Source organism: Monodelphis domestica, chromosome 4 (assembly GCF_027887165.1).
Source record: "Monodelphis domestica isolate mMonDom1 chromosome 4, mMonDom1.pri, whole genome shotgun sequence".
Lineage (NCBI taxonomy): Eukaryota > Metazoa > Chordata > Mammalia > Didelphimorphia > Didelphidae > Monodelphis > Monodelphis domestica.
The window spans coordinates 387,439,780-387,456,584 of record NC_077230.1 but is presented as its reverse complement, the minus strand read 5'-3'; the positions used below and the strand labels follow the sequence as shown (position 1 = coordinate 387,456,584).

The following is a 16,805-nucleotide window of genomic DNA, read 5'->3' as shown; positions in this document are numbered from 1 at the left end:
ACAAATTTGAAAGAGGTCGAAGAAAGAAATCTCTCTTTGAATTTCCCTGGAGTGGGTCATCATTGGTCTACATTTGGAAAAAAAAAATCTCAAAGTGCTGCTTTGATGAATTGATCTATCAAATTAACACAGAGTAAACTGAACTGGCTGAAGCTCAAGAGAACAGCCAGGTGAAATGAATCCCTACATTCTAGCCAAGGTAACAAAGAAAGAATGGAATGGCTTCTAGCAGAGACCATCACAGCTGACTGACCCAGGTTAATTGACCCCTAGTCCTGCAAAAGGAAAGGGAGGAGAGGAGAGGGAAAATGAAATCAAACAAAACTGTTAAGAAGCTGGTAAGGCGGATCCCACAGTAACATATGCCTAAAAGCTTGAGGAAACCAGCAAATCTTTTCACCCAAGGACAGAAGTACAGACCCAATTGTGATTTTGTGACTCAGCTGACCTGAAATGGAATCACAGAAATCCATGGAGCTCCCTTACCTCTGATTCTGCCTCTAATGTCTCTTCGGTGGTTCGGGTTCGATCTTTTGGTTTCTTCCACATCTTTGGTGCTGTTACAGCTGTTTGGGCTGCAATACAAGTTTATGCCTATTACTTGCCAATACCAAATCATGCCAAGGAGAATCAGGTCCTATGGGATGGGGTAGGGAGAGGGACCAGAGAGTGCTGAAAGCTAAGGGATGGCAGGGTTGGGGATCCATTACAAGCAGGACTTTTTAAAATTACACTGAATATCCCATGCTACCAATCAACAGGGTCAAGATTCTCCTTTACTGTCTACCAAGAGGAAGCCATAGGAAAATTCAGAATGAAATTAAAATGAAATCCAACTTCACAGTATCAGATGGCCTAACCAGCCCTTCTCAAAATGACCAGGATGTGTTATCAACTAATACTGTCTTTGCCTAAATACCTCCCATGACAGGGAACTTTTTCCTTCCAAAGCAACCCATTTCCATTTTAGACAACTTTAAAATATGAGGGCCTCATTCTGAAATCTGTCTTTCAATAACCTTTAGCCATGTTACATTTCTATTTTTCCAAAGAAAAACTAACTGCCTAATTCTTCTTCATATACAGTCCCTCAGATGGCTGGAGGCAGTGACTACACTTTTAGGGCTTCCCTAAGCTAAAAAAGCCCCAGTTCTTTAAATTGATTCTTTTACAGAATAGTCTCTACTTCTTGCAGTATGCTGGATTACTCTGACTTGTTCACCTCTTTCCTACAATGTACTCAGAACTTATGGCAATACTACAGATGTGGTCTGATTAAGGTAGATTGGAGCAAGAAGACAATACCACTTTGGACACTAAGCCTCTATTAATAAGGTTTCTTTATAGACCAACGTGGAGGCTTGGAACTTGCAGTCCACTAAAAGCCAATGCCATCATATCCTGCTCACACAATAGTTGTCTAGCTACTTCTCCTCCATTCTGTACCTGCAAATATAGTCATTGCTACATTCGTACCTATTCAATTGCATCTTATGAGAATTAAGTCTATTGACCTAGATTGTTGAGATCTTTCTTGATCTTGCTTCTGTTCCTTCTAGTTTGGTGTCATCTGTTTTATTTCAGAAGTTAGTGTCCCAAATTGCCTAGCAACCAAAAGAACACTTGGCTTGATATTTCATGAAAGCTATTAAAATATTTCCTTCCTATTGCTACCACATTATGCATGATTATACAGGTGATAATGAGGAGACAAAATATAAGACAATGTCAGGCTTGCTACTAGATGTTTCATTAATACTCAACAATCTTCCAGGGTAAAGTGAACTTTAACTGTCAGAATCTAATTAGACAAAAACTTACAAGGTACCTATGATATGTGTAAGGCATCAGCATTTAAACAACCGAGTAACATTTCATCTTGATTAACAAATGCTAAAGAATTACTGTGAGTCTAGTTTAAAAAGAAACCTTAATTGTCAATTGAGAGAGAATGTTATGGACAGAAGATGTTGGGGGAATGAAAGTAAGGTTACCAAAGAGATACCCAATAAGGACATGAAATATATTCTAAAATCAAGGAATATGAAGCTGACTCATTGAAGTCCTGATTAAAAGGCAAGAGCGCTCAGATGATGACGCTAATCCCTTCCCATGACTGTTAAAACTTTTGCTATTTACAAAGATGATTTGGTGATGTTTCTTATATCACTATAGTAGAATCATCAGATGGTTTTCAAATCTCCCTTATTGTCCCTTGAACCTATTTTTTCTTATTCTAAACCTTGGTGTTAATCATTCTCCCTCTATGCTACCTAGGTCTTTGGATGAAACCGCTCTTAATTTCTCGACATAACCAGTCTTTGAATTTATACTTCTTACATAGCTTTCTTGTGTGCCCACTTTTCTATTATTCCCACTATACCCACTAGTATATCAGACCCAGACACCAATACCTCGACTATCGCAACAACATCCTCACCCTTCTTGCCACTTTCATTCTCTTCCTTCTTGAATTCCTTCACACAACTGCCAGACACAAACTTTATGCAATGAATTTCTATTGCCTTTATGAATAAATCCCAGCTTTCTCTGGCTGTCAAGCAAAGTTCTATAAAACCTTGCACTTTACTAACTTACCAGCCTCATGTCATGATTCTCGTCTAGGTTCCAGTCAAGGCATATTCTAAACACCCATACGTGTGTCCAGTATTTTTCTCCTCCCATGCCTGTTTGCATTGTTCTCTGGTCACCCTTCTTGGTTTGAAATTCTGCACATTCATGATTCATAACTGTTCAAATGCAACCTCTTTCATAGAATCTCTGTTACAAAATGATCCTATTTTTCCTCTAGCCTCATTACTCAGGATTTTGTGGGCTGAGTGTTCAAAGGAACAAGGAGTGCTAGGGAAAAGATCAGGAAGAAAGAGTAAAAGAAAGCATCCAAAACAGTGATGAGACCAGGAGATTACTGACTGGATTGCTGGCAGATGGGGATGTAGAACAAGCATGTGGGCAGGCTCACCAATCACCATGCACTTAGGTTGCTGTGACTCTCCCTGGGCAATGAAATGGAACCATTAACGGATTAGGTGGGAAATAAATTAGACTTACTTGAAAGTGAGATGTTGAAACTACTTCACTAAAAAGTTTAGTATCCTAGGTTCAGGACTGGCTTTACTTTTCTTTGTATGCTCAGTGCTTAGTACAGTGCCAGGGACACAGGATACACTTAATACATGTGTTCTGATTGCTGCCAAGCATTGGCTTTGATAAGGGAGACATAAGGGAGACAACTGTTGTACAGCATAATAGACAAATGCACAGGATCCATAAGACTTGAACATTCTTAGAGTTGCAGATCTACCACTCTCTGGGACGTCTTGGGAAAGTTTTATCTCCATTCTGGACTCGATCTCCTTGGAAAAAGAGAGGGATGGACTTTTGAAGTATAGAGTAGCTAGTAACTGCTAGAGTTCTGAGGGCAAATTGATCTAAGTGCTTACTAAAATTATTTTGAGATCTTAAATGAGAACAAATGTGAACAAGGGCAAAATAAAATTTTTCTGCTAAGCTTTATTTTCTTTTATGTATGAGTTTAAATTTTAAAAATAATTCTAAGGGCAGCTAGGTGGCTCAGTGGCTAGAGAACCAGGCCTGAAGATGCAAAGTACTGGGTTCAAATATGGCCTCAGACGGTTATTAGCTAAGTGACCCTAGGCAAGTCACTTTACCTTAATGGCCTAGCCCTTATTGCTCTTCTGTCCTGGAAATGCTACTCAGTATCAATTCTAGGACAGAAGGTAAGGGTTTTTTTGTTTGTTTTTTGGAAGAGGGGAAAAGACTGTGATTTCAGAAAGAATCGTGGCTATCAAATTATAGGACTAGAGATTTAAAGCTAGCATGAACCTCAAGTCAGGAACTAGGCATTTTATAGAGGATAATAGGCCATCTGAAAAGAAAATATAATAATAGGCCATCTGAAAAGATAATATAAAATACTGAATGTGGTGGCAATGAATACTTCCATTCTTGCAGGATCTATATTTTTGTCACCATGAGTACTTCTGCCCCATCTGTCCATTTTGTTCTGGGCAATTCATGCTCATGTTCTTCCCCAGATTCTCCAGTGAAGATCCACTCAATGTTAGAGGTTTTCTGGTTCTTTTTGTGTTTCTTTATTTTTAAAAAAAGGTTTTAATAAAATGTAATGTTATATCTTAATATTTAAACTAGATTTAATTTAGCAAGTATGTATTAAGAACTGACAAGGTATAAAAAATTGCCTGGGTGCTAAGAACACAAAGAAAAAAACCAAATCCTTCTCACTTTCAAGGAGCCACGCACTATACAAGGGGGATGGGAGACAACACATACAAAGGTAAAAAGTAAACGGAAAATTTATGCAAAATAATTTCAAGAGGGAAGGAGGATGTCAGTAATTATGCTGCAGAATGGTGCCCAGACAGACACTATTTGACATATGTAGAACAATTTTTACCTAGACTAAATGGTCTCAGTCTATTTTTCCCCATTCTTTGGTTTATATATTGAAAGGTTTTCTGTCAAACATCATTTACTTTTTTCTGCACATATATATAGCAGTTTCATCTAACGCTAATTAAACTACCTCTAATCTTTTGTAGGATGGGAAACCACATAACAAAAATGGCTAGGATTGTAACTATAATAATGGTGAATAATTTCTGAACCAGGAACTAAAGACAAAGATGACAAAAGGGGGAAATATTGGGTTGGAGGAGATGTAGGAGGACAAATACAGTAGTCTGGTATTGGTGGAATGATAAAACACTTTAGAACTATATCCCAAAGTCACTAAACTATGTATCTCCACTGATCCAATGAAATACTATTAGGCATGTACTCCAATGAGGCCTATGACAAAAGAAGCCACAGGGAGTAGCAAAGAATAGAAAAGAAATGTCTTAGTATTGGAGAATGGCCAAAAAAATTGTGGAACATGAATGCAATGGAATTTTATTGTGTCATAAGAAATGAGGACTAGGACAGATGGAGTGATAGAGAAGTTAGCAGAACCAGAATAATTTACCTCAATAATATGAAGAGAAACCACCCTGGAAAACTTAGGAATTCTGATCACAGCAACTCCCCGATAAGGCTTTAATAAATTTGAGGGTGAAATGCTACATGGTGGAAAAAAGAAGATGAGGGAGGGGCAGAACCACTGAAAATATTGTTACAGTGAAGAGCTATTCATTGTGCTTGACTGTTCATATCTGTTAAAATGAGGGGAGACATGGAAAGTAATAAAAATGGAAACAACTTGTGTTTTGCTTATTGTAATTCATTAAAGCATGTGGTTATTAAATAAGATTAAGTGATTGCATTGGTTTTTAATACTGTTTTCAATAAAACATTGAAAAGAAATAAGGGCCTAACAGAATCTGGAACTCAAAATTTTAAAAAATGTTGTTTTTACCTGTAATTGGGGGAAAATAAGATAAAATTTTTGGGAAAATCTTTTTAAAATGAGGGCCTATGATACTTTGCCGTGAGTAAAGTACATGAACTTGACAACAAAGGCTCTTTAACATTAATCTTGCTTAGGCCTTGTTGGCTTTTTTTTTTCAGGTTCTTAACTATATTATGGATACTTGAAGTTGACAGTTAAGTGAGATATATATCTATATTGTATTTCAGGTGCTGAAGTATGTTGGTGGCTTTCTGTTAGATTTTATTCCTTATGCTGAAATCTCACTTAAAAAAAAGAAATGAAATGAGAAGGAAAAAAATTTACAAGGACACCATCAAAAGCCAGTATTTTTTACTTTTTAAATTCATCTTTTTTTTCCTTTGGATATATTTCTCCAACAACTTTCAGCCCCAATCTATTTACTGCTTTAACCTGTGACCTAGTACCCTTGGTTATATATTTTTGTGACCCAGGTTCCATCTTGGGGAGAGTCTCTATCCTTGAATCTTTTTTTTTTTTTGCCTAACTTGAGGCCCCACTTATAGCTTCTTCAGGGAATTTCAGACTATAGATTGTGTCTAGCTCTCTACTGTTATAGGTGAAAAAGTTCCCAGTTTGAGTGTCAGTACTTAAGGTGACTATATGTATATACATACATATATCTGTATATACGTACACACACACACACACACACACACACACACACACACACACACACACACACACACACACACCGTACAGGAAAGGCTTTTATTTCATCTCACAAAAATGCAGAAAACTCAAAATAGTCGATAAATAAAAGATCCCATTATCTCCTCTACAGTTGTTCCAGAATTATAACTCTCCATCTCATCTCTCAGCTAGGGGCTTTTTCTCTGGCTGACCCCAGGATCTGAGAAACTCTCCCTCCTCATCTCCTCCCCACAGTTTAAGTCCCAGGTAAAATCTCTAAGTTTTTCCTGACTGCTTTTCATTCTAGTGCTTTCTCTGTTACTTCCTATTTTCCCTGGCTATGGCTCACTCTGTATATATTTGTTTTCATGGTGTCTCCCTCATTAGATTGTGAGTTTCTAGAGGGCAGAGGCTATCTTTTGTCTCTTTTTGTATTCCTGGCACTTAGCACTGTGACTGGCACATGGTATAAGTAATTTAGTGTTTATTGATGGACATTGATACAATGAGTCTCATCTTTCCTTATAGCACTATACTGTTTCTTAGATTCTTAGCAATATCTTGTGGCTTGGTCTCGCCTGGGGAAGAGAAAAAACTCTGGGTTCCCTGGCTCCACTTTGACCACAGGGACTCATACAGTTCTTTGCTCTTGTGATTTACCCTATGGTAGTAGTTCTCAAAGGGCCAAAGGTACCATGATTCACTAGTATGTCCCATGTCTGTCATTTTTCAATCATGTCTGACTCTTTGTGACCCCTGTTTGGGGTTTTCTTGGCAGAGACACTGGAGTGCTTTGGGCAGTGAGGTGATCCAATGGATAAAGTACTGAGCACTTGGAATCAGGAAGACTCATCTTCCTGAATTGAATATGGCCATAGGTACTTCTAGTTGGATGACCCTGGACAAGTCAATTAACCTGATTTGCTACAGTTTCCTCATCTATAAAATGAGCTGGAGAAGGAAATGGTAAATCACTCATGTTCTGCTAGCTAAGCCATAAAATTCTAAGATGCCTTATTATAGATAAAAAATATGTTTGTTTTAATATAAGTTTTAATTATCTGGCATACATATTAAGGTAAGAAGGTAATTCACACACAAACAGAAAACAAAGTCAAACCTTGCATATTACATGTATTTTGAAATGTGTCAAATCTGTAAATACAAAGAAATTTATAAAATAGTTGCTCTTACTGTCCAGGCACAAATGATGGGCTACTCCTATGTGGCTACTAAAAGAAATGGTTTAGTGGGCAGGATTCTTCACAGCTAAGAATATTGTGCTATGAGCAAAAAAGGCTTAAGCACCACTCTCCTCAGGGCCTGGACTCAACCAGAAGCAAAATGAAGCTGGGATAGAAAGGCAACCATTTCCCCACTAAATCTCTTCAGCATAAGCAACTCATAGGAAACACCTTTTCTACCCAAAGGGTAGGCTATGCCCAGTAATTCTCCCCTTCTGGCTAGAAGACTGAATTTGAAGACCTTTTCTCTCTAAGAGGTTGATATTGTTGTCCAAGTATCTCACTTCCTCTCTTTCAAAGGGTGGGCCTCAGGACACCCAAAATCAGACTAATTAGGGAGAATCCTAGGGCTAATGTTCAGAATCGTCCTGAATGTGTCAAGAAGGTTGGACCTAGAGAGCCTCAACATTAGAGGAAATACCCCCTTCATCTACAAATTGGGAGTTTCCCCAGTCTTGCCCCCAGGAACTTAACAGTCCATGTTTTTCAACAATTTATATGTTAAATGAATTTTAACCCACAAAATATCCTAAATTCTGAGCCAATGTTTTCAACTTCTTGCTCAGAGGTTTTTGTTGATTCCCATTCATTTTTCTACATCCTCGGTCTTAGTGAAACAGGACCTCATTTTTCACATAAAGACATGCCCTTAAATTCCTCATTACTGTGAATCTTCTATGCCCCACCTCCTGCTCTAATGAAAAGACATGGCCATCACACCTTTGTCCCCAACTGTTCTCTACAGCCTCCCTTGCATGGAGTGTGATGAGTGTCAGGAGTTACTTTGGTTACTTTAATATACATCTCTTTGACTACAGCAATGGTCAACAATTTTTTCAGTCAGGCAAAAATTACTTTTATTGAAGGGCTTCAAAAATATAATTTAAACTCCATTTCCTTTTCTGAAAATGTCTTTATATTTCTGATCACATAGTGTTGTTACACTGATGTAGGAATTATCTCCAAAAATATTAAAATTTTAATACATTTCAATTATCAAATTAGCCAGTTATCAAATATAGCCCCAATTAGTTATTCTTTTGGCTTTACTCTGTTGTTTAGAATATAAAAATTTTAACTTAATCAAGAACATCTAAATAAGCATACCTTAATATATTTGCCAATTTTTTTCTCTATGTTATTATCTCAATGGTTTTTATCCATCCAAAGATAGCTAAGAAGCATAATAAGTGGCCTTGAGAGGTCATGAAGACCTCAGTACAAAAGCTTATTAACTGTATGGCCCTTGACATGACATTTAACCTCTATAAGCTTCAGCTTCATTATTTATATTAAAGGGAAATAATAATAGCACCTATCTCACCAGACTGACAGGATAAAATATGAGATTTTTATCTACACATGGGTATGCAGAGATAGAAAAAATGCACTTTGTAGACCTTGGTGGGCTGTAGTATTATTAGTGATTATTATTATCATCTACTTCTATGAAGAAAGACCTTAGATTCTTAACCAATACTACCTCATTAAATATGTAAATAGGCAAATATTATAATTTTACTATTTAAATTCAACCCATCCAAATATAATGAATGTCCCTCATGTCTGAAATTCCCCTTCTCTTCATCTTGAACTCACAGCATTCCTGGTTTCCTTCAAGACTCAGCTTCTCCCTTCTGTAGGAGGCCTTTTCCCCCCTGTCCTTCCTGCTGCCTGTACCTTGCATTCATTCCTAAGGTTGCCTTGTATCTAATTTGTGTTACTCTCTCTCTAATCTACATGTGTACATACTGTTTCCCTGAGATGAGGGAGTATTTTTGCTACTTAATTTTTAAATTGCCTAATGTTTAGCACAGTGTCTAACACAGAGTATAGAATTAATAAAATGGTTGCTGATTGACTGATGTACATCTTTAATTGAAAACATCATAATTTTATAGATGTTTTTACAAAGATCATGTGAATTCCTTGGGGGGGCGGAATACCCATATGTTTGATATAATTTTTTTCTTGATGTTTATTGCTATTGAATAAGAATCTAAATGATTTTTAGGTTAATTCTGTATCCTAATTTTTCTTGTCTGAATATTACTTCTGATTTACTTAGATGTCCTAAATTTACTATGCATCATCAACAAATGATATGCTTTTCACTGATATTTCCAATGTTAATCCCTCTAACATCTTTATTATCTCTCACCCCAGTTGCTATAATTTTTAATCTATATCATATATAAAGGTAATGAAAAGTGGGAATACTTTTATCATCTCTTCATAACATTATATTTAAGATTTTGTTATGTTTATGATTTTGTTATCATATCCCTATTCTATTTAGCATTTTTCTTGTAGATAATTGTAATTTATCTCATACGTTTCCTGTATCCATTGATATAAGCATCTGGTTAAATTAAAGAACAAATCAGAAAAACAACAGAAGCCTATAACAAGACAATCGCCAAAATTCATTGGATGCAGTCACAACAATTTTTAGAAGCAAATTTGTAACACCTAAATTAATAAGATAAAATAATCAGATTAAGTTTACATCTAAAATCACTACCAAAAAGACAAAGCAATAGCTTTAGAAAATAAATAAAAGGTTATAAAGTTAAGAGAAAAAACAAATCAGAAACATTAAAAAATAAAAGATAACAACACAAAAGAGGTTAGTAATACTAGAGAATATTACACAAGATCTCAAATTAAAGAACCTCCCAAATAAAATTTATGCATAAAAATGTAAATCATTCAAATTGAGAAAATATTACTCACTAATGGAAAAGGACAATTACTGAATTTTAAAAAATAGAACAAGCATTAAATAAGTACCTTAGTCAAAATCTACATGGACCCAATTCACAGGTAAATTCTTTTAAAACTTTCAAGAACAAATAATACCTATACTACATGAAAACCTCATAAATATAGAGAAAGATGAAGTACTGCCCAATACCTTTAATCAATTTTAAAATCTGGTAAAAATAAAACTAAAAAAAGGAAATTTAGATCAATTTCCTTAAATATAAATGTATATGTAAGGGGAAGGGAAAGGACTAAAACAACATTAATATTAGCCAAAAGTATACAGCAATCCCCCCCCCCCCCAAAATCATCATGATCAAGCAATTTATAATAGATATATGTACAGGACTTATTTAACCTGAGAAAAACTATCAACATAAACAATTCTCAAAAACATTCCATATAAGCATATCAATATACAGAGAAAAAATTTTCTCTTTGTGTTCTTCGATTTCATGGGTATAAGCAAATCAGCACTGGTCTTCTCATACATCTTTTTTGCCTCATCAGAGCTGTTTCATGGATGACATCTTCTACTCCTTGTGCACCCATCACGTTTTTGAGTCACCTGCAACTCTGAATCAGAGACTGTAGCACTCAAAGATTCATAATAGTCTAGCATTTAAAAACACAGCAAAAATGCCCCAGTCAAAAATTACAAAAATCAAAATACTCCAACCCCAGTTTAAAAAATAAGAGACCATATTTTTAGATTATTCTTAACCCTTGACGTAGAAATGGAGGCTCATATAGGCAAGATAACTTGCCCTAGACAAAATGGTTACAGTCAAGTGTTAAGAGCCAAGACGGGAAGCCAGGTCTTTTATCTAAGGTAGCAAATGTTTTCTTCTCCACAGTATAGAACACCATCTAAAATAAGGTAAATGAAACTAAATGACATAGAATATGCCAAGAGAAAGAAAGGCGATGAAAAAGATTCAAGTAGCTAATCGTAGCTCACATTTAGAGAGCATTCATTTGAATTCTATGAAATAGATGATGGAATCTAGTTTTTGAAGTATCATGAATTCATCCCTTTGCAATGTCACAAGATTTAGAAATGATGATGATGATGATGATGATGAAGGCTAACATTTATACATTCAATCCTCACAACAAACTTGGGAGGCAGGTTTTATTATCCCCATTTTACTGAGGCAATCAGAGCATAAGTGACTTGACCAGGGTCATAGACCTACTCAATTTGAACTTGGGTACTCCTGTCTGGCACTCTATCCACAGCACTACTTAGTGGAAGAGAACTCAGAGAATAACAACTCCAAGTCATTAATTTTACTGTTTAATCTGTGAGAATGACAAAATTTATTACGTGTGTGTGTGTGTGTGTGTGATCCCACCCCACCTCCAAAAAAGAGCAAGATAATGTCAGAGAATTTTTGAGAACTGTAAAATTGGGGAATAACCTTTTAAGCTCCAAATTAACTGACTAGGTACGCAACACAAACTATCAAGCAACTCTGGTCACTCTTTTCAAACAAAGATGACAAGAGGGTAAAAGATGTCACATTGCCCTTACAGCTTCTTTTTCATAATGCTTATTCCCTGAACTCCAAGATGCAATTACTTAGAAAGCATGCTTATAATTTCTCAACAGGACAGAAGTAGCAGAAATGATATAAAGGAGGGAAAGCCTAATCAGTGCTCTCTCTTCTCAGCTGACAATTCTGTTTATGTTTCGTGAAAGAGACACGAGTCCACCCAGGCCTGGTGGTGTGGTGGCAGAGGAGTCTTCAGGTCTCAAAGTTATACATCCTTTAAGGTCAGGTTTGAGTCAGCTCCTTCTTCTGGAAATTTGTTCATAATAGTACTGCAGAGCATCTAGGAATGTTTCTATTCACAGCCAACACCAGTACAATATTCAATTGCACTTGAATTCTTTAACTTTTTGTTCCCAAGTAGACTGCAAGCTTTTTAGAGGCAGGGGCAACATCTCATTCTTCTTTCATGTCTTCTAAAAAGTATCTAGTCAAGAACGGGGCTAAGTGTACTAAAACTTAAAAAAACAAACAAACAAACAAACAAACAAACAAACAAACAAAAAACCCTCAACAGTCAACTGTACAACAACCCATCAGTAATAAGTTTCTGTGTAACAACAGCAATTAGCAGGTATTGTATGTAGTAGGTATTCTCTTAGTGTTCGCTGAATTACTAAGTGAACTATTTCCTTCTTTTCTATCCTAATGGAAATCTGGAATCAAATGGAAAAACTGAGTTAAATTAAACCCAGGTCATTTATTTTAAAGTTAGTGTTATTTTGATTATACTATGTAATACATATTCCTTGCATCACATGCCCAAGGATGCCTTGACAATCCAGGACCTTGGTGCTGGAGTAAGGTTTACCTCTAGATCCTATTAGCCCTTATTTCAAGAAAAAATTCAAATGGTATTTCGTCCACTAAGTGATTATCCCAGCAGGGTCATCAAGCAGCTATTTTACGTGTTTCTCATGTTCATCTTTTTTAGTTGTAAATGCTGTTTGTAAGTATATTTTTATTATTATTACTTCAGAGTAGAATATGGGCTCTGTAAGAGCAAGGATCATTTAATCTTATTTAATCTTTGTATCATACCAACACCTAATACAGTGTTCTAAGCACAGTTAAAACTTAAATATCCATTGATTTGTATCTGCTGTTGATATAGATTGGAAAGAGAAAACCTATATAACTAAGAAAGACGGTTAAGAGGCAATTATTGAGGCAACCAAGTATAACAGTGGAGAAAGTGCAGACATGGAGTTGAGAGACTGGTTTCAAATACAGTCTCTCTGACACGTCTTACATGTGTGACCCTGCATGAGTCACTTAACCATGACTGATTAGCCCTTGCTGCCCTTCTGTCTTAGAATAGAGGCCAAAAGGTTTGTTTGTTTGTTTGTTTTTGTTGGGGGGTTGTTTTTTGTTGTTGTTTTAAAGAAAAAGAGGGCAATTGTCCAGGTAATGAGAGACTGGACTAGACCTTTCCTTGCCTTTTTTTTAAACCTTCACCTTCCGTCTTGGAATCAATACTGTGTATTGTTTCCAAGATAGAAGAGTGGTAAGGGCCAGTCAATGGGGGTCAAGTGACTTGCCCAGGGTCACACAGCTAGGAAGTGGCTGAGGCCAGATTTGAACCTAGGACCTCCCATCTCTAGGCCTGACGCTCAATCCACTGAACCACCCAGCTGCTCCCTAGCCCTTTCCTTTAAAAATAAATGTTTACTGAATTGAATTGAATCCCTTACATCTTGATACAATCAGTGTAATGTTTTCTCAATGCTCAATTACTCTTGGCTTAGCTCACCACTGAGGTTCCAGAACTGTACCAACTAAGCAATCATTCCCAGAAGTGGTCTTATTAGCTGCTGCTGCTAATAATGCCCACAGACATGGTAGAAAGATAGCTGCATATGTGGTCAGGACTTGAGTTCATATCTTCACTCTTTTTACATCTGAGTGACGTGGAGAAATTCCTTTCCCTTTCCTGGACCACTGTTTCATCATCTATAAAATGAAGAAGCTGGGCTAGAAGAACTCCACTGTGCTTTTTGGTTTTAACACCTGGATTCTGTCAAAAGACAGATTCCTAAAACAGAATCATCCAGGTTTACATCAAATGTTAAGGGTGGTTTCTAAGGCAACCTGGATGCAGTGCACAGGAGGCTTTAAAGATGAAAGATAATATACAACCTGAATGACATCTGAAATTAAAAGGAGGATTTTATCCCCCTGACAGGATCTCAAGTCCAAGCATCACTGAATCCAGACTTCAGCTTGGCCTAACCTGGGAACAAGGACATCATAGTCCATAGAGTCTGCACCTCCAGGAGAGGTTGCTGACTGGCTTGGTATGAAAAGAGTCTTTGCCTGGGAGTTGACAGATGGTTTGTGCAACTCAGCCACTTATTCCCTCACTTTCTTCCTACTCAGAGTGAAAGAGTCAGACTACATGATGCAGAACATTCTATGAATTATTCTATTCCATCTCAAGCATATAATAGCTGGACCAAGACAAACAGAGATAAACTATGGGCCAGTGCAAAGAACACCTGAACAGTAATTAGAAGAACGGGATTTCAAAGGCCCAACTTCTTCAGGCTTCAGCAGTACCAGTAAGGGCATTTAACAAAAGGATAATCACCTTTTTATTAACTATCTTACTTAGGTGCTGCTGCCTAAGAAAGTGATTTTTGACACCCACAACCAATATGAGCCATTATTACCATTATATATCTTACAGCCTGTTATCTCAAGAACTGTAAGATATCACAGCTCAAAGGCAGACCTACATTAATAGCTTAACCAACCACAGCCACACAATCAACACATAAATTAGAAAATAAAATCTGAATTTGATCTGAGTGGTCCCTAAAATGGAATCTAATGGGGGAAAAATAATGCTCCTTTCACATTTCTATCCTCTTCCTGTAAGTCACATGCCTGCCTATGGGATAAAAAAAATCTTTACCAAAAGGAAATGCCAAAAAGACTCCAAGAAGTTCAGTTAAGCCAGCAATTCATGTGGCAGCCACAGAGAGCAGTCAGAGATTACAACCACAGGGCCATTAACATCCTTTAGAGACCACTTATATTTTTATTTCCTTTGTAGGCTTGTAGGCATTTTATGCTTTTTGAATCTTAAATTCCATTATGCCATTTCAACTCATTATTAAAATGGACTGAAAATTAATTTAGCACAGATAGGGAACTGACAATCTTTAAGGCAGAAGAATATAATTTAATTATAAAACAGGTATGTGCATTCACTTTTGTGTTCATTCCACTTTACCTTCAAAGATATTGCTACAGGTAGCTATCCTGCCTGTGTAGAAAAGACTGCACCTTGATCAGCAGCTCCTTGTTTGTAGTATCAATCAATCTACCCAGTACCACAGTCAATGATAATTAGACTCAACTATAATCTGGGAGAAAAACCTCTATGAAAATGATGCCATTTAAATCTGTGGTTTTCTGCAAAGAATACAGAAAATAGGGTTTTTCTTTACTCCCACCTAAACTACCCCCAAGAGCAGAGCAAAGTCCTGGCAAAATGTAAAGAGTTAAACAGGAAATATTTTGATCATCAGAAAATTCTGACTCTAGAACAAGGAATCATTAAACTCTTTTTTCTGTCCTGACATAATCACATAGAATTACAATGGAAATCGATTATATCAAATAGTTTTCCAAATTTAACAAAAATCCAAGTTCATAGATTCTAGGTTTAGAAACACATTCTAAAATGAAGACATCCAGCGTCTTAAAGGAGCTAAAAGCAAATTCTAGTATCTTGATTTTATGTTAACTGTTAAGTTCCTTCCTCAAATATAGAACAAACTGAATTTGTGTATAACAAATGTCCACCTTTTCAGAAATAAATCCATTACTTTACAAATAAAAGCTAGATGCCCACTTCCTAAGTAGGCTATGGAGAGGATTCTCATGCTAAGGATTGGGCCTCATAATACTAACAGGTTTTCAAAACACTTTATATATGTTATCTCATTCAATTTTCACAACTACTCTGGGGTAGATACTCTTAAAAATTTTCATTTTATAGATGAAGAAACTAAGGTGGAGGAAGGGTCAGTGATCTGCCCACATAACTGATAGAGCTATTAAGTATTTGTGGTGGGTCCTGAACCTAGGTAATCCTGATTCCAAGTCTAATATTCTACCTATTGATAGATGAAAGGCTAGTTGGAGTAAGGGGGACAAACATACAGAAATTATAATCTTGAAAGTAGGGACCATAGCTCCTAAAATTCCCTTTTACCATACCTAGCATCCAGCAGCCACTCAACAAACAAGGATGATTATGATGGTGATGGTAGTGATGGCAATGACCAGTTACAACTCTTCTGTTTTTCTAATTCAAACTTCTGGGAACCCACCTGTATTTATCAAACTGCTTAATTACTATTTACATCAACATTATTTAAGGAAATGGTGTTGAATGTTAGAGCAATAACAACAGTGACATAATTACCAAAAAAAGGGACCAAACTTACTGGTTTTAAGATATGACTACAATGTTATTGACCCAAACATAGCGGAAAAAAAGGAATGACTTCATTGGGGATTTTCAAACTTCCATGAACAGTACTGTTTCTCAATCAACTATAGTAGATCTTAAGAAATGTTTTAACACGCAAATATAGTGCTTTCATGATTAATAAGTCCATGTTAAACCTAAAGGCAAAATATTTATTTGCAGATGGTATAAAATTTCTCAAAAAAACATTTTATTCTTTCAAAACCAAGTACACAATCTCCAAATTTATGTCAGCTATTCTGATTCCTATCTTCTTTAATCTGAGTTGATAGGAAGTGGCTTTATATACAAAGACCCAATGAATCTCCTCCAGGACTTATTTCTTCCATTCTAAAGCTGGCAGTCCAAGCCAGCAGGTAGCCAAGATCGCACAGGTTTTGGTAGGACTCCAGTCCCACAAACCACACTACTACATAGCTGATTTATAACAACTTACACATAGGAATTAATGGGCTATCAAATAGATAAATGCTAAAGTCCCTGAATGCCCTTTTTTATATATTTTGGAAGATTCCATTCACATGCTAAACCAACAAAGTAGGAAGAATATTATAGAACACAATGAAAATAGCCCAGAGTGCTTAACCATCACTTGGTATTTCCTGTATTAAAACAGTCCTCAATTATACCCTGCTCTGATACCTTTTCAT

The 16,805-nt window shown here is 36.4% G+C and overlaps 1 protein-coding gene across 16 annotated transcripts in view; it reads right to left on the bottom strand.

Annotated features, from left to right (window-relative positions):
• The window catches only part of EIF4G3 (eukaryotic translation initiation factor 4 gamma 3), a 386,696-nt gene that overhangs the window by 72,078 nt on the left and 297,813 nt on the right, over window positions 1-16,805 (bottom strand). For all 16 annotated transcript variants that reach the window (XM_056795635.1, XM_056795650.1, XM_056795638.1 and 13 more), the window contains one exon: window positions 487-575. In XM_056795635.1, the coding sequence (XP_056651613.1) occupies window positions 487-575 (89 nt within the window). The remainder of the gene's footprint in view (window positions 1-486; window positions 576-16,805) is intronic.